Source organism: Erinaceus europaeus, chromosome 1, assembly GCF_950295315.1.
Source record: "Erinaceus europaeus chromosome 1, mEriEur2.1, whole genome shotgun sequence".
Taxonomy (NCBI): Eukaryota; Metazoa; Chordata; class Mammalia; order Eulipotyphla; family Erinaceidae; genus Erinaceus; species Erinaceus europaeus.
Genome location: NC_080162.1, coordinates 24,934,617 through 24,953,892, shown reverse-complemented (window position 1 = coordinate 24,953,892; position 19,276 = coordinate 24,934,617). Strand labels below are relative to the sequence as shown.

Below are 19,276 nucleotides of genomic sequence, written 5' to 3'. Positions count from 1 at the left end.
ATCCGATTTCAGAACTGTTCATGGATTTTCTCTCTCTCTCTCTTTTAATACACTTCCTTTTGGTTGTTCCTCTCCACTGTCTGGAGGCATGTTGAAAGAAGAGAATTGAGAGATCAAAATAGCCAAGGAACAACAAAACAAAATTGTATTTAACCAAACGTGTCCCAAAAATGCCTGGGTCGCAGAAAGTATCCCAGCTTCCCACCCCCACCCCCTCCCCACCCCCACCCCCTCCCCACCCCCACCCTCTCCCCACCCCCACCCCCTCCCTTACCCCCTCCTTCCCCCCCCCCCCCCCGCGAGCGAGTTATCGCGAGTCTTTTAGGGTAAACTTGGGAAGGGGGGTACGTTCCCGCGAGAGCTGACTGGTTGCTACAGTTGCCCCCAAACACATCAGTGGCTGTTCCGGGTGAGACTGCTGCCACTCACTCCTGACAGTTCTGTCTTCCAGCTTCTCCACCAGACGGTGCAGCTACCAGCCCTCAGCTACCGCCAGACAGAGGCACACTCGGGGACACCCCTAAATGCCCCCAAGTCCTCGGGCGCTGGACCCCTGCGGCTTTGCGCCCCGTCCCAACCTCTCCTCCCTCTGACCTGTTTCCCATCTGACTCTTGCCCTGCAGCAACTTCTGAGCAGGTGACAACACGAGCGGGGGCTACAGGAGTTCCCGCCTGACGTCCTCGGACCTAACTTGTAACTAGTAAGAGTTCTTGCACTCATTATTCAATAAAAAGTGCGTGGAATGCCTCTTGCGGACAAAGCTTGGTGGCAGGAACTGGAGGGCTGTAGATATGAATGACATTACTTGTCTTTAAGGGCCGGTGGGGTGGGGTGGGGTGAGGTGGGGCTGAGCACATGAATGCTACTATTGCTTGGTGCTTCATACGTAAAGCAGTTTTACTATTTTGGTGAATACACCCAACAAATGTGAAATATATCAGAAGTTATGTTTTCCACTTTACAGAAGGTGAAAATGAGATTCACAGGAGTTAGACACTTCATAAGTTAAGGTGTTAACTAAATTGTGGTCAGGCTGATATTGGCCTAACACATGTTATTGATAGGGGATTGATGCAAAAAAAGATCATTGTAAATTTATTAGTATTATTATTTACTAGAGCACTGCTCAGCTTTGGCTTATTGCGGTGCCTGGGACTGGACATGGCAGCTGGCAGCATAAAAGTCTCTTGCATAACCATTATGCTACTCCCCTGGGCCCAGAAATGTAACATTTTACAAGAAAGTTGTCTAGGCCATTTAGCCCCTGTATAAACCTGGAGATAAAGGATTTAAACAAGTTATCTATCTGTACCTCTAGTCTTGGACACATTAAGCAAAGTATGTCCTAAGGAATATTTGAAATAGCATTAAATTGCGCTAGGAATTGGGCAAGAAAAGAATTTCTAATTTTTTTATTTGTAAAATGAAAATATTGACAAGAGTATAGGTTAAGAGGGGTACAATTCCACACAATTCCCACCACCAGAGCTCCATATCCCATCCCCTCCCCTGATAGCTTTCCTTTTTTTTTTTTTCATCACTCTGGGAGTCATTCTGGGGTGCAGAAGGTGGAAGGTCTGGCTTCTGTAATTGCTTCCTCGCTGAACACAGGCATTGATAGGTTGATCCATACTCCTAGCCTGTCTCTTTCTGTCCCTAGTGGAGTAGGCAGGGATCTGAGGAGGTTGGGCTCCAGGACACATTGGAAGGGGTTGTCTGTCCAGAGAAGTCAGGTTGGCATCATGGTAGCATCTGGAACCTGGTGGCTGAAAAAAAGAGATAAAGATATAAAGCAGAATAAATTGTTGACTAGTCATGAACCTAAAGGCAAGAATATTGCAGATGCAGATTTGGGGTCTCCATTTTGGAAAAAGCTAGTAGTTCTATTTTAGGTATATTCCAAAGGGCCCATGATCCAGCTCGTTTTTGCCTGCACCTGCCAGCTAACATGCAGGTGGACACAGATTATTGTCTGGGGAGATGGTGTCATAGTTGGAAAAAGGACCAGAAAGCTGGATCAGAGAAGAGAGTAGTTCCTAAACATGGGAAAGGTGTATAAATATTGTTAACTGTAAACCCCATTGATTTGACCTGGGACCCATATTCAACACAGGAGCCTATGTAACCTCTGCATCCCTGTAGGTCTGAGCTCACATTCTGTGGTCACAGCTAGGAACATTACAGGCTACACTAATTTCAGGACCCATCTTCCTCAGATAGTAGGTAGAGTATGTTGTCCAGTCTCCCTTCCGAGAATTGAATGTTCCCCACCGTTGTTGATCCACTTTTTTTTGAAACACAGAAGCAGAGGCAGAGCCAGAGAAAGAGAAAGATACCACTGCACCAAAGTTTTCCCCAATGTTCTGAGGCCGGACTTGAACCTGGGTCTCCCAACTGAGCTATTCTGCCAGCCCAGAAATAGCACATTTAAAAAATCATATAACTGGGAGTCAGGCGGTAACGTGGTAGGTTAAGCGCAGTGGCGCAATTCGAGCCCCCAGCTCCCCATCTGCAGGGGAGTCGATTCAAAAGGAGTGAAGCAGGTCTGCAGGTGTCTGTCTTTCTCTCCCCCTTTCTGTCTTCCCCTCCTCTCTCCATTTCTTTCTGTCCTATACAACAACAACGAATCAATAACAGCAATAATTACAACAACAATAAAAACAAGGGCAACAAAAGGGAAAGTAAATAAATATAAATATAAAAATTTTTTAAAATCAAATAACCAATTTCCTTTTGAAATGCAGTATTTAGTGTTGTAAAATAATTGGAAAATATTTTTGTCTAAAAAAGAATATGTCAGGACGTTTTTACCCCAATGGATTTCTCTGCTGTTCTCAATATATATATTTATATATATATATATATATTTTAAAATATTTATTTTCCCTTTTGTTGCACTTGTTTTATTATTCTAGTTATTATTGTTGTTGTTATTGATGTCATCATTGTTAGATAGGACAGAGAGAAATAGAGAGAGGAGGGGAAGACAGAGAGGGGGAGAGGAAGATAGACACCTGCAGACCTGCTTCACCGACTGTGAAGCGACTCCCCTGCAGGTGGGGAGCCAGGGGCTCGAACCGGGATCCTTCCACCGGTCCCTGCACTTTGTGTCACATGCACTTAACCCGCTGCGCTACTGTCCAACTCCCAAAATATATTTTTATAACACTGAAAGACTAAATAGTCTCTAAGGACAGCTTTATATACCTCCCCGCCCAAAAAAAAAAAAAAAACTTATGAAGGGTATGATGAATAATACGTGGAGGGATGCAATATTCATATCTTCATCGTCTTGTGTTAATTTGTGCTTAGTAGGTTAGTTTCCTGTCTCAGACTCTGTTCAAATTAACCAGTGTTTGATCATCGTGTAATGAGCTCCCCAAAGCACTGCCTATCTGGCAGCAAATGTTGGAAAAGACACAAAACAACACTGGTCTATGTATGCCATTCCCCCAGGCCCTCCCCTGATATTGATCATAATGTAATGTGGGAATTTGTGTAACTATAGTATTTGAGGGTACAGCTTATTTTATTCTATTTACACAGAGCAAAGAAGACGCGGAGTCTTTGCGTAAGTGCTGACATGGAGCCGTTGTCATCAGTAGGCAGACCTGTGCAGATCACTGTGACAGATGGATATGATCTGGTAAAATTACTTTTGGCTATCTAAGAAGTTCCTGCTATATTCACTTTTCTTGAAAGTACATTTCCTTTTGGACTCAGAGCTCCCTATCACCTACTTGTGGGGTGAGGCAGAGAAAGATGTGGGGAGAGCACCAACAGAAGTGGAGTTTCGCATCATCCTTGACCATCAAACCTGTTGACTTTACATAGCACTAGCACTTACTCTTCAGTATTCTTTGTTAGTCAGTATTCACTGGAGCAAGTCGCATCGCTGTGTGTGTAAAATATCTGGCGATTTGACTACTAAATCTGCTAGATGGACAGCAAGAAGTGGTTCTGGTTTTCTTAAACAATGATTCTTTTTTTTTTTCTGAAAAGAATATGAATTCTTCTGGAGTTTCCCTTATGATTTCTTTCTTTTTCTTTTTCCTTCCTTTCTTCCTTTTGTTTTTTTAACTCAATCACTTTATTAATAGGCTTTCTCTTAGGTAAGAAATAAAGGGGCTCTACATTTATTTTATAATCATGAACACTGATAAGGAAGAAAGTTCTACAGCAAAATAGGGGCTCCATTTGTCTTTAAAGTCGTCAGTGAATGTGCAAATGGGAGACCTCTTACAGATATTATAAAGCCAAATCTCTCCTAGTTCATAGCCCAGGAAAATGCCAATGATCACTTTCACTGTGCTTCAGCTATGGTGAGTCCCAATGGGCTGTTGGACTTTCCAGCAGCCATTGCTTGGTGGCTGTGGCCTCATTGCCTGCCTGGGGAAGAACTCTGTACATACACCTAAGGAACACACACCTGTGCCTCTGATTTCTACCATCTGAAAATACCTGTCGACTTCAAACCCCTCTGAGCTCAGGACAGCTGTGTGAGAAGTATATGTTTTGGAGTTGGGAGCTCTAGTGATTGATTTCATTTGATGACTTTAAATAATTAAACCACAATATGATGTAACTATTAAAAAGTCTAAGAGTGGAGGTCCAGGCGACTGTACAGAGGGTTAAGCGCACATGGCATGAAGCGCAAGGACTGGTGCAAGAATCCCTGTTCGAGCCCCCATCTCCCCACCTGCAGGGGGGGGGTCGCTTCATAAATAGTGAAGCAGGTTTGCAGGCATCTGTCTTTCTCTCCACCTCTCTGTTGTCCCCTCCTCTCTCAATTTCTCTCTACCCTATCCAACAACAACAGCAATGGCAATGATAATAATAACAACAACAAGGGTAACAAAATGGAGAAAATGGCCTCTAGGTACAGTGCATTCGTAGTACAGACACCAAGCCCCAGCAATGACCTTGGAGGCAGAAAAAAAAAATTCTAAGAGTGGCCCAGATAAAGCCTTGAACTCCCAAGTATAAGGTCCCAAGTTCTATACCTGGCATATACCAGCATGATACTCTAGTTCTCCACCCATTAATAAATAAATTATTTAAAATGGTAGAATAAAGAAATGACAAAACATTCCAAACTATGAAGTGAAAAGTACTTATTTCAATATAGTCTGATAGTATGTAATAAATTATCTATTTATTTTAAATTGTATGTGAAATTTATATATATATAAACATATCTATAGCAAAACACTAGGAAATATTCTGAGATAGATAATAATGCTTGTTCTGTGTGCTCATCTCCATTGGAAACTGCAGTAGTTCTTCCAAGGTTGCAGATAATATGGATTTACTTACTATAACTATCTGTAACTATATATCTATATCTATTTCTTTTTTCCCATGCATTTCTTTTTTTTTAATTTATTTCTTTATTGGGAAATTAATGTTTTACATTCAACAGTAAATACAATAGTTTGTACATGCATAACATTCCCAGTTTCCCATTTAACAATACAACCCCCACTATGTCATTTATCATCCTTCATGGACCTGTATTCTCCCCACCCACCCACCCCAGAGTCTTTTACTTTGATGCAATACGCCAATTCCATTTCAGGTTCTACTTGTGTTTTCTTTTCTGATCTTGTTTTTCAACTTCTGCCTGAGAATGAGATCATCCCATATTCATCCTTCTGTTTCTGACTTATTTCACTTAACATGATCTTTTCAAGGTCCATCCAAGATCGGCTGAAAACGGTGAAGTCACCATTTTTTACAGCTGAGTAGTATTCCATTGTGTATATAGACCACAACTTGCTCAGCCACTCATCTGTTGTTGGGCACCTGGGTTGCTTCCAGGTTTTGGCTATTACAAATTGTGCTGCAAGAACATATGTGTACACAGATCTTTTTGGATGGATGTGTTGGGTTCCTTAGGATATATCCCCAGGAGAGGAATTGCAGGGTCATAGGGTAGGTCCATTTCTAGCCTTCTGAGAGTTCTCCAGACTGTTCTCCACAGAGGTTGGACCAATTGACATTCCCACCAGCAGTGCAGGACCCCACACCCTCTCCAGCATTTGCTGCTGTTACCTTTTCTGATGTATATGACATTCTCACAGGAGTGAAGTGGTATCTCATTGTTGTCTTTATTTGCATTTCTCTGACAATCAGAGACTTGGAGCATTTTTTCATGTGTCTCTCGGCCTTTTGGATCTCTTCTGTGGTAAATATTCTGTCCAAGTCCTCCCCCCATTTTTGGATGGGGTTATTTGTTGTCGAGTTTGGCAAGCTCTTTATATATGTTGGTTATTAAACTCTTATCTGATGTATGGCATGTAAAGATCTTCTCCCATTCTGTGAGGGGTCTCTTGGTTTGGGTAGTGGTTTCTTTTGCTGTAAAGAAGCTTTTTAATTTGATGTAGTCCCATAGGTTTATGCTTGCCTTAGTTTTCTTTGTAATTGGATTCATTTCACTGAAGATGTCTTTAAAATTTATGCGGAAAAGAGTTCTGACAATATTTTCCTCTAAGTATCTGATAGTTTGTGGCCTAACATCCAATGCCCATGCATTTCTGCAGTTCTACCAGCACTTCCTTTCTAAGTCATACCTACACCTACTACTACTTCCAAATGTCCTTCCTTTTTTACTTTTCTCTCTCAGATAAAAGAAACAGTGCCTGGCTTCCTCTGGTGCTTTCCAGATTCGCTTCCCTTTCATTGATAGTGTGAAAAAAAGATTTCTGGTGACAAGTGCTTCAGATCCTAGTGGGACTGAGATCCAAAGCCCTCAGGTCAGGCATTCTTTTACTACCCTTTACCCCTCTGGAAGTATGGACCAAAGTTCTTTTTGGGGTGTAGAAGGTGGAAGTTTTGACTTCTGTAATTGCTTCTCCACTGGACATGGTCGTTGGCATAGACATGTCAGGTCAACCCATACCCCCAGCCTGTTTCTCTCTTTCCCTAGTGGGGTCAGGCTCTGGAGAGGTGAGGTTCCAGGACACATTGGAAAGGTCTTCTGCCCAGGAAGGTTAGGAATCATAGTAGCTCTGCAACTTGGTGGCCGAGGCTGTAGTGCTACTGCATTTGGAAGTCTCGGCTGTAGTCTGATGAAGTTTGTTAAGTTCAATAGTTGTCTTAGTTGTTTGGGGGAAGAGTGTGTGCCATTAGCCACACCTCCCAGAACCTTCAGTTTTTCTTACTTGTTCAAGTTTCCATAATGTACTTTTACAATACGATAAACATTTTTTTTTTTTGCAGAACCTCAACACTGAAATAGAATGTCTCATTTAACGACTACAGTTTGTTAATGACTTCCTGTTACCCATTTTGTATTTGTGATATAGCTTGTTGGAAAAACTTGGAATTATTTTTAGTCAAAGTCAAAATGAGTTGTATAGGGAAATGATGTGAGTATAATGGTAAAGTGTTATGTTTCTGTCAACAGAAAGGTTTTAAAGGGGACACTCCAGTCACCTTTATTCGAGCAGAATTCAATAATGTGATTCTGGGAGACTCTGCCAAGGTGACAGTGTCTCCAGAAGGAACCGCAAAATACAACTTCACTAGCAGTTTTGAGTTCAGTCCTGAAGGCGGAATCACTTTAGATGACCTCGCCCACAAACCTGTGTTCTGTAAGTTGTTTTGTTTCTGAAAATGCAAATCATACAAATACTTTATGAGGAAGTTTGGAAGTAGTTAGTGTTTTGTTGGTATAGCTGAATACACTCATAATCTAGGAATAATGTTCTGTACTTTGAATCCTACCCCACTGGTGGCAGACACCATGGACTACTAATCTTAATTTGTATCAAAGATCTTTTGATATATGACTGAACTTTGCGGTCCTTTTACTCTAAGCTGAATTGGGAGCTTTTTCTTTTTATCCCTGTATTTAGGGTTACCAGATTTAGAAAAATTGAAAAACAAAATTGAGTCATAACAAGCAATTACTCATCACTTACCTGAAGTTCAAATTTAATTGGGCAACTTAGAATTTACCTGACAGCCTTTGTTGAACTTCTGTAGTCTCCATAGTACATAGCAATTATTAATTTCTGCCCCCTGCTGGACATTTTTTAAATATCAGGAATATATTTTATTTAGGCCAGAATATTTTTAGTGCCCAGAAATATCTGAGACATCATGTTGGTTAATATATACAGTTTCCAACTACACAGTATTATTACTAAGATATGTTGTTCCTCTATCTGCATAATAGTCTTTCTTTTTAAATTTTTTTTTTGCCTCCAGGGTTATTGCTGGGGCTCAGTGCCTACACTATGTTCCACTGCTCCTGGAGGCCATTCTCTCCATTTTGATATTTTTATTGTTGTTATTGCTGTTGTTGTTGGATAGGACAGAGAGAAATGGAGAGAGGAGGGGGAAGACAGAGAGGGGGAAAGAAAGATAGATACCTGCAGACCTGCTTCACCACTTATGAAGCCCTGCAGGTGGGGAGTTGAGGGCTCGAACCAGAATCCTTATGCTGATCCTTGTGTTTCACACCATGTGTGCCTAACCCTGTGTGCTACCACCCAGTCCTTTTAAAAAGTGTTATCAGTGATTTAATATTGACTTACGAGATAACAGGGGTATAATGCCACACCATTCCCACCATAAGAGTTCTGTGTCCCTATTCCCCCCATTGGAAACTACAGTAGGTCTCCCAAGGTCACAGTTATGGGTTGACTCTATATATATATATCCCATTGTTTTCTTTTTAAAAATTTTTATTAGTGATTCAACAATGATCAACAAGATTTTAAGACAACAGGGGTACAATTCTACAGAGTCCCTACCAGCAGAGTTCAGTGTCCCATACCCTCCATGAGAAGTTTCCCCATTCTTCATCCCTCTACGAGGCACAGAAGGTGGATGGTCTTTGCCCATTTTTTCTATGGTCCTGCCTTCTCTTCCTTTCTAAATCACACCTACAACTATTACTACTTCCGAGTGTCTTTCCTTTGTTTCTCTTCTCTCACTGGTCCTGATAGAACTGGAATTCAGAGCCCTCTGGTTATTTTCCCCTATCATTTCTCCCACTCTGGAAGTATGGACCAGAGTTATTTTGGGGATTCAGAAGGTGGGAATTCCAGTTTTTGTAATTGCTTTTCTGTTAGGCATGGGTGCTGGCAGGTCAATCCATACCTCAGCCTGTTTCTGTCTTTCCTTAGGCAGCTAAGGCTCTGGAGAGGTGAGGCTCTGGCACACATTTGTGAGGTTGTCTGCCCAGGGAGGTCAGGATGAAATCATAGTAGCATCTACAACTTGGTGTCTGCAAGGCAGTAAGATATGAAGCAGGACAAAATGTTTAATAAACAGGAACCCAAATGTAGGAGTAGAGCAGATGAGAATAGGGAATTTAGGTTGTAAAGAAACTAGGAAGTCTGTTTTAGGTATGTTCCTAGGGGCCTTTGACTTTAGTAATTTTTGCTTGAACTTGATAGTTAACATGCAAAATGGACTAAAAATATTGTCTGGAAGGTGGTGTCAGAATTGAGAATAGGGCTAGAAAGCTGGATCAGGGCAGAGAATAGCTCCCAATAATGAAGAAAATATTTAAATAGAATTAAACTGTTTACCCCATTGATCTGACTCAGGACCCATATATATTCCTAATCAGCACAGAAACCTGCATCGCCTCCAAGCCCTTGTCAGTCTGAGCTCACAGTCCATGGTCACAGCTGGAAACATTATACGTTGCACTTGTTTCAAGACCAATCTTCATCAAGTGGCAGCGTAGGCTGACCTGGCCTCCCTTTGGAGAGTGGGACAGTCCTTCCCATTGCTCCTTTAGATTTAGGGCAAGGTCCTGGAGATGTCCACAAGTGGTAAGACTTTTTTTTTTTTTACTTATACTTTTTTTCTTATGAAACTATCATTGGAGTTCTTCTCCTACATGATTCCCCCTCTCCTGGTAGAATCTTCTTTTTTAATTTTTTTTTTTTAGAGAATCAAAATGAAGAGAGGCACACAGATGGAAGGAAAGACATCACAGAACCACTTCACTGCTCATGGAAATTTTCATTTGCAGCTGCTCCCGTGTGTTAATGGAGCTAGATCCAGGCTATGTGGCAAAGTGTGTGTTCAACAGGTGATCCATCTCCTAGGCCTGATTCATCTTTCTCTTTTTATTTGTTTTTGAGTTTTGTTAGGGGCATATCTCTTGTATTGCCTATCCTAAAACAATGTTCCAACATCTTAGACTCTTGGATATGGGACCAAGGGGTCTAGATAGTATAGATTTATACAGTATAGAGCAATGTAATCCAAACCTTTTTTTTCCCATAAGAGTTATCTGAGTTTCTGGAAGAAAACAATCTTCAGGACTCACCACCATAGTCCACCAGTTCCTAGTTGCCAGGGGAGCATCCTAGCAGGCTGTTCCTCAGAACAAACATTTGGAATGATTCCTGGGAACACTGTTTAAGAACAGTAATCCAAGTTCTGCCTGGCTGGGGAAAAGTCACCCATGGAGGCATATAACCGCTTCCTTCTGCTTCTTTCTCCTTCATTTTCCTCCCCATGATTCTGTCACTCAAACAAAGAAGATCTGGATCTTGGATAAGAAAAAAAAAGTCTTTCTTAAGAATTAATAGTCAAGGGGCCAGGCAGTGGTGCACCAGGTTAAACCACATATTACAATGCACAAGGACTTGCACAAGGTTTCAGTTTGAAGCCCCCAGATCCCCACCTGCATGGGTTTGCTTTAAAAATGTTGAAACAGGGGAGTTGGGCGGTAGTGCAGCGGGTTAAGCGCAGGTGGTGCAAAGCACAAGGACCGGCATAAGGATCCCAGTTTGAACCCCGGCTCCCCACCTGCAGGGGAGTCGCTTCACAGGCGGTGAAGCAGGTCTGCAGGTGTCTATCTTTCTCTCCTCCTCTCTGTCTTCCCCTCCTCTCTCCATTTCTCTCTGTCCTATCCAACAACGACAACAACAATAACTACAACAATAAAACAACAAGGGCAACAAAATAAATAAATAAAATAAATATTTAAAAAAAATGTTGAAGCAGATCTGCTGCAGATGTCTGTCTACCTCTCTCTCCCTCTCTCTCTCTCTCTCTCTCTCTCTCCCTACTATCTTCTCCTTCCCTCTCATTTTCTTTCTGTCCTATCCAATAAAATGGAAAAAATATCCTCCAGGAGCAGTGAATTCATTGTGCTGGCACTGAGCTTCAGCGATAACACTGGAGGAAAAAAAAATTAATAGTCATTCAGCCTCACCAATGTATCCTGAAACCTCACCTCTCCACAGCCCTATCCCATTAGGGAAAGATAGAAACAAGCTGGAGGTATGGATAGACCTGCCAACGCCTATGTACAGCGGAGAAGCAATTACAGAAGCCAGAACTCCCACTTTTTGCACCCCAAAAATAATTTTGATCCATGCTTCCAGTGGGGGAGGAATAATGGAGGAGATGGCCAGAGGACTCTGAACTCCAACTCCATAAGGACCTGGAGAGAGAATAGGAAAAATGGTGGAACATTTGGATGCAATAATGTATGTGTGACTTGGGAAGGAAGAGAAAATAGAACGATAGGGGGGAAAATGAGCAAATATACACAAACATAGACAGATAGTTGTAGAAATAATAGTTGACCCATATCTGCAACCTTAAGAGAACTGCTGTAGCTTCCAGTAGAGGGAATGGGGATCCAGAACTCTGAGGTGTGGAGTTGTACCCCTGCTATCTTATAATTTTGTAAATCAATATTAAATCACTAATAAAAATAGATTAAAAGTAAAGAATGAATAGTCACAGAGCCAGCAGGTGGCTCACCCAGTAAAGCACACATTACTATGTGCAAGGACCTGGGTTCAATCCCTGGGCTACAAAATTGATTTAGGGGTAGTTAAGAAATCTTACATGTTGACTGAGTGTTGTTGCACGCTTGTTTGATGTGGTAACTGTATGGTGGTTATTTAAGCAAATGCTTTATTTCACCAGATTAAACTTTAGTATTTAGGAATCAAATGTCATGTTGTAAATGGAAGTATTCCAGCAAAAGTGAAAATAGATTAAACAAATATGGCAGATTGTTAACTACTGTTAAAGCTAGATGACAATGATATGAATGAATATTCATTATCTTAATCTCTACTTTCTGTGGATTTTTTTAAAATGTTCACAAAAAAATCTTGGGTAAATCCACTGGGTAAAGTTGCAGAAAGAAAACCCTTATATATATATCATGCATTCTCTATAAGTCACTCTAAGGTCTACTAAGTCTTCAAATAGGCAAAATAAGTGTTTTCAAACTTAGGTTGTGCTGTTTTAGTACTTACTAAAATTAGTTGAGGGTGGGGGTAGATAACATAATAGTTACGCAGAGTCTCTCATATCTGAGGCTCCAAAGTTCCAGGTTCAATCATCTGTACCACTATAAACCAAAGCTGAGCAATGCTCTGGTAAAAAAAAAATAAAATAAATAAGCCTAAAATCAGTTGAGGAGGATCATGATATACACATAGCATATAAATATATTTTAGTTACTTATTTGATAGAGACAGAGAGAAATTGAGAAGGAAGGGGGAGATAGAGGGAAAGAGACAGAGAGACACCCGCTGCACTACTTCACCACTCCTGAAACTTTCCCCCTGCAGGTGGGAAGGCTTGAACCCCTGTCCTTATGTACTATGCTATTTATGCTTAACCAGATGTGCCACTGCCTGGCCCTTAAATATATTTTTATTCTAATGTGCATGCAAAAATGTTAATAATTCACTGAGGTGGTTCAGTATTTTCTACCAGAAGCTACCAGTAATGGGACCTTCTTGGATTTCAAGTTCATTTCTCTGAAATTTCTCTGGCAGTGATTTTCTTGCTGCAGCTTGCTTATCTTACAGATGAGCTAGACATGTTCTCATTGTCTTTGTTTTGATTTCTTCTAGTAACTATGACTGAAGTTTTACCAAAGGAAAAGAAACAGAAAGATGAGAAGACTTTAGTTCTTGCTCAAGCTGTGGTGGATCTTCTTCCTTTAATAGAAGGTCAGATGATTTTCTCAAAGCAAAAATAACAAAGCTTAAAAATGTACCACTAGAAAAAAAAAAAAAAAGTACCGCTAGAGAAAAAAAATGTACCACTAGAGAATTGCAAATGTCAACCTCAGTGAATTTGATGAAAGGATGAGCACATTTACCTCTGCTCACCCTTCTTTCTTTGGCCTGACTTGATCTTTTCACAGGAGAGACTTCATTTGAAACTATGGTCCCATTGCACCCTGTGCCAGGGTCACCTTTAGAATCTCTTCGATCAACTGCAAAGGTAATCAGTATTTTACCTCTGGACAGTTCAGTCTGCTATTCAGTATACCAACTCTGCTACTAAGAGTGAACTGTAATGAAGCTAATTCACTATAGTTAAATCCACTTCGTAAGGCTCCACTTAGTGGTAGGTTCAAGGAAACAAAATCCCATATGTTAATCTTCAAGGAGTCCATGAACACATCACAAATTATAATCCAACATAATTAAATGATTAAAATGCCACAGGTAGGGAGTCGGGCTGTAGCGCAGCGGGTTAAGCGCAGGTGGCGCAAAGCACAAGGACCGGCATAAGGATCCCGGTTCGAAACCCGGCTCCCCACCTGCAGGGGAGTCGCTTCACAGGCGGTGAAGCAGGTCTGCAGGTGTCTATCTTTCTTTCCTCCTCTCTGTCTTCCCCTCCTCTCTCCATTTCTCTCTGTCCTATCCAACAACGACAACAACAATAATAACTACAACAATAAAACAACAAGGGCAACAAAAGGGAATAAATAAATAAATATTAAAAAAAAATGCCACAGGTTAAAGGCATTGGTGACTTTGTCCAAGAATAGACATAAAGAAGACAGCCTTAGAAGTGCCTCTTGAGCTATGTTGTGATGGATTAATGAAGGAGCCCAACAAACTCTCTGGCAAGGTAGCCGACTTCTAGTTACTGGGGGGGGGGGGGGGGGCAGCATGTGTTAATTGACTATGTTAGTGATTTGTCCTTCAATATATATTTCCGATTACTGAGCCTCCTTAGAATGGGTCAGTAATTTCTTAAAGTCACAATGTGTACTTTGCATACATGTCATGCATGCTTTCCAAGTCATTCTAAGGTCTACTAAGTCCTAGAATAGGCAACTTAATAGTGTTTTTTAAAAAAATTAAAAATTATGTTTATTTGTTGAATAGAGACAGCCGGAAATTGAGAGGGAAGGGGGAGACAGAGAGGAAGAGAGACAGAGAGACACCTGCAGCAGTGCTTCACCACTTGTGAAACTTTCCTCCTGCAGGTGGGGAGTGGGGGTTTGAACTCGGGTCCTTGTGCATTGTAACATATGTCCTCAACCAAGTGTGCCACCACCAGGTCCCCTTAACAGTGTTTTCAAACTGCAGATTGTGATGTTTTCAGTAGTTCCTAAAATCAGTGGAGGAATTCATGACCAGTAATACTTGACACTCTGCTGCAAGAAATGCTTGGCAAAAATCATGGCTGCCTTCTACTTTGCCCAACTCTAGGAGAGAGGAGAACCCAGCTGACTCAACTCTTCTGAAAGCAGTCAAAAGGCCTTTTCCTTTTTCTTGTTGATTCTGACCTTGAAACTGCCACAATTCATTCTTGTATTTGCTATAGTTGGCTCTTTTCTTTTCTTTTCTCTCTCTTTTTCTAGCTTTGTTTTTTTTGTAGATTTGGTTTAATGGACTTTCTACCTTTTAAGGAATTCTAAATATATGTAGTCCAACATGGCATTTATTACTTCAGTGCTAGTATATAATTCCCTTGTATTGGGTATAAATATACAATCTAGTATCTTTTTTATATTTGATATGACTTGTACCAGGAAATCTTTTTTCCTTGGTCCACTCTCCCAGCCTCTAGGTATCTATGGAAGAGGGAAAGTTACTCAAGAGTACTGTTGGTCCTCATGGTCTTTACTCACAAAGATTCTGTCCAGTGCCACCTTTTCTTTTATTTATACTCCTGAGGTGACTTTAAAATATAGTATTTTAACAAACACCAAACAGTATGTTGAAGACTTCAAATTCAGCCCTAGCCCAGACCCATATCCTGAATACCAAAATGTAAACTTCACAATGGACAACAGAATTTGTCCATTGACAACAGAATTGACAACAGAATTTCTCTATAATGACATCTCATAGATGTCATTACAAAGGCACCTGAATTTAGAATCTTATGTAACTCTACTTTTTTTTTCTTTCTGTGAAGCCATAGGATGTACATAGAGACTGTGTTACAGCCATGATTACTTCCTTGGGTCCAAATTACAATCCCTAAATCTGCCTTTTGCCAAATCCAGATTTTTTCTGTGTTTTAGGTACCTTTAACTGTTTCTCATTGGCTTTATCCCTACTGTTTATTACCTTAAAACCCTGCCTAGAAAACTATTGGCAGTCTTGAACATCCCAGGACAGGTAGTTCAGCTTCCCGAGTGCTTTGAGTGGCTTAGAAGTGAACCTGATTCCATCTCTTCTCCTGCTTAGTGCTATGACTATGAAGTCACACACTACTTACATGTCTAAGTCCATATTCCTTAAGAAGCATGAAGCAATCTTTATAACAGAAACCTGCTGTCTGGAGACCCCTGATTTCATACTGTCTATTACTTGTTACTGGAAACCCCTTGATTTAATTTTGTCTGTTACTTGTTTGTACATGTTTGCATTGCTATATTTCTACTACTTTCTTTATTTAAAAGTTTACATGCAAAATTTGTGTATACCAATGTTCGCAGCAGCACCATTTGTAATGGCTACTGGGAAGCAACCCAGGTGTCCAACAACAGAGGAATGGCTGAGCAAGTTGTGGTCTATATACACAATGGGCTACTACTCAGCTATTGAAAATGGTGAAGTCACCTTCTTCACCTTATCTCGGATGAAGCTTGAGGGAATCATGACTGAGATAAGTCAGAAAGAGCAGAATGAATATGGGATGATCTCACTCATAGAAGTTGAAAAATATGAACAGAAGGGAGAACACAGAGCAGAACTTGGACTGGTTTTGGTGTACAGCACCAAAATAAAGGACTCTGTGGGGGGAAGAGGGTTCAGGTCCTAGATCATGATAGCAGAGGAGGACCTAGTGGGGGTTGAATTGTTATGTGGAAAACAGAAATGTTAAACATGTACAAACTACTGTATTTTATTGTTGACTGTAAACTATTAATCCCCCAATAAAGAAAAAAAAAAAAGCTTACATGCAGCACCTCATGTTCTCCTTGGTTAAAAGTTCTGCCCTCTGTAAGGGGTTTGGTGGAGGTCACAAGTTTAATGAATAACATGGTCAATAGACCATTAAGTCTGGATTAAAATACTGGCGACAAAAAGACAGCACTCCTATAGGAGTCTGGAAAAGTACAAAGGTGATCTGAGGCTGGATCCAGTATTTAAGTTTTTAAACCTTTTGTTTTTATTTATTTTTTATTATTGGATAGAGACAGCCAAAAATCAAGAGAGGAGGGGGAGAGAGAGAGAAAGGAAGAGAGAGAGAGAGAGACACCTGCAGCCCTGCTTCACCATTTGTGAGGCTTTCCCCCTGCAGGTGGAGACCAGGGGCTCTAACCTGGTCCTTGTGCACTGTACTGTGAGTACTTAACCAGGTAAGCTACTGCCTGACCCACTATTTCATATATATGTCCCAGTACTTCATATGGTATCAAAGATATATGACACATATGTGGTATATAACGTTCTTCAATGCCCTGGATAGTCAAGCATTAACCCGCCCTTTTGCAAGTACCCTGACATTTTGCCCTGATGAAAGCACCCTGACATTTCCTTCCCTGATGTATGTACTATTCATACTTGATTTTCCTCATTCCTCTTTGATGTAATCCCTTCCTTGGTCAATAAATACTCTGTTGGAGTTCTGACTAGGGTCACACTCTACACGGTCTCATGAGGTGTCCTGTGTGTAGCCATCTCCAGATATTCTCTTACTGTCTATGGTGTCAGAAGTAATTTAATCAATCCTGAATCTTGTCAGAACCCTGGGTCCAGCCACCTGGCACTTGTTCAACCCCATTTCTCAATACTCCCCTCCTTGTCCTTTGTGTTCTAAAATTCAAAACGCCACTTAATGTGAATACAATGTGCTCTTCAATTCCCTTTATATAGACTCTTCTTTTTGACTTGAATTATTTCCTTTCTTTTCTCTGCTTATTCAGATCACTGACTTCATCTTGTCAAACTCAATGTAGATATTAGTATCCCCCCTCCAGAAAATATTGACTTCCTCCTGATGCTTTTTACTTTTTATAGGTCTCTTAACACAGCATTTATCACAAATTATGCAATTACAATATAAATTTCATCATGAAACTTGTCATGTTTTCTTTAACTTTCTATTCCTCTGTTTCTATTTCTATATTTTCTTAAAAGCACTGCATTTTCCAAGTCAGCATTTCCACTGGAGACATAATTTGGGGATTATTGCTTAGTTCTTTAGCAGCAATACGTACTATTGTTGAAATCCTAAGAAATAAAAACTTAAAGGGGGCTGGGTGGTGGCAAACCAGGTTAAGCGTACATAGTAGGAAGCACAAGGACCCAGTTTGAGCCCTTGGTTCCCCACCTGCAGGGGGGTCACTTTGCAAGTGATGAAGCAGGGCTGAAGGTATCTTATCTTTCTTTCTCCCTCTCTGTCTTCCCCTCCTTTCTCAATTTCTCTGTCCTATCCAAAAAAAAAAAAAATTGAAAAAATGACACAGACGTGGTGGATTCATAATGCAGGCACCAAGCCCCAGTGATAACCCTAGAGGCAAAACAAAAGGAAAAATTAAAAATATTTTATTTATTGGATAGAGTCCGAAATTGAGGTGGAAGGGGGTGGTAGAGAGACACCTGCAGCCCTACTTCACTGCCTGTGAACCCCCCCTAGGTAGAGACTAGGGGCTTAAACCTATGTCCTTACACATGGTAGCGTATACACTCAACCAGGTTCGCCACCACCCAGACCCCAAATGAAAGATCCTTTTTTGTTCTGCAATAATAAAACACTAGTTGGCTGTGGCTGAGGAAATAGCTTAACTGTTAGAGCACAGGATGTACATGCCTGTGGTTCCTGGTTTGACTCCCAGCACTGCATATACCAAAGGAGTGCTCTGACTCTTGTGTATCAACCCATCTTTTTATCTCATGAAAAAAATAAAAATAAAGCATAAAATAACCACTAGCTGCCTTGGACTACCCTACTTAGATACATCACTGAAACCAGTTCCTTGGCAGCCCTTCTAAAAAATTCATACCTATATCTTTATTATACTGTCAAAATTACTTCCTTATCTTGAAAAAATAGAAATAGTTTAAACAGCTATGATTTTAAAGACTTAATAAAAACCCAAATGTTTTAAAGTGCCACATTTAAAATTACAAAAAAAAATAGTCATAAAAATTTAACCAAGGGAGTTGGGCAGTAGCACAGTGGGTTAAGCGCACATGGCGTAAAGCACAAGGACTGGCTGAAGGATCCCCGTTTGAGCCCCCGGCTCCCCATCTGCAGGGGAGTCGCTTCACAGGCGGTGAAGCAGGTCTGCAGGTGTCTATCTTTCTGTCCCCCTCTCTGTCTTCCCCTCCTCTCTCCATTTCTCTCTGTCCTATCTAATGACTACAGCATCAATAACAAGAACAATTTTAACTACAACAATAAAAACAACAAGGGCAACGAAAGGGAAAATAAATAAAATTTTAAAAAATTAGCCAAAAATAAAAGACACCCAATCTCACTTATTTGCAACTAACACTTCAGTATGAGATTCTCCAGTGTATACGTATGTTTACTTAACCTTACTTGGTGGAGGGGGAGGACTCTAGAGCAGAGATAACTTTTCTTCTTGACACTATCGCTAGCTCATGGGATTTAGAGAAAGTTATTTGAATCCTCTAGGTGGAAATAATTAACCTTGGCCTTCTTAACCTTGACTAGTGAGTTGAGATGAAACCATGCAAAATAAAGGAGGCCTCTGGCATTTTCAAAGTGCTACATTTTTCTCCCTCTCAGTGCTGTCTTGAAGTCAAAGTATTTGTGGCAGAGGCCTTACTGACCTCATCGCAGATTTTAGGAGGCAATCTACTGAAGGTCACCCTGGAGGCTGCCTACTCTGTGCCTGAGTCCTTCGTTCCGATAGGGTCTCTGCAGAATTACATGGTTGGCCTGCAAGTTCCTTCAGCTGGAGAGGTAAAGTTCTACTGTCAAAACTTTATAAAACGTAGACAGATCTTCCTCACCTGCTAAGAGTTCATTCAAAACAAAATATGTTAATGTCTGAGATTTATTTAGATATCAATCAGTCAGCGAGAGGAGAGGCAAGAG

The 19,276-nt window shown here is 40.8% G+C and overlaps 1 protein-coding gene across 7 annotated transcripts in view; it reads left to right on the top strand.

Moving 5' to 3' along the window:
* The first annotated feature begins 350 nt into the window (after positions 1 to 350).
* CFAP70 (cilia and flagella associated protein 70) overlaps positions 351 to 19,276 on the top strand; it is a 95,382-nt gene continuing 76,456 nt past the window's right edge. For 3 of the 7 annotated variants that reach the window (XM_060204650.1, XM_060204723.1, XM_060204534.1), the window contains exons 1-6: positions 416 to 701; positions 3,548 to 3,647; positions 7,410 to 7,596; positions 12,862 to 12,960; positions 13,158 to 13,237; positions 18,965 to 19,141. In XM_060204650.1, the coding sequence (XP_060060633.1) occupies positions 3,585 to 3,647; positions 7,410 to 7,596; positions 12,862 to 12,960; positions 13,158 to 13,237; positions 18,965 to 19,141 (606 nt within the window). In that variant the 5' untranslated portion in view covers positions 416 to 701; positions 3,548 to 3,584. The other 4 variants (XM_060204593.1, XM_060204790.1, XM_060204863.1 and 1 more) reach the window with 4 other exon arrangements.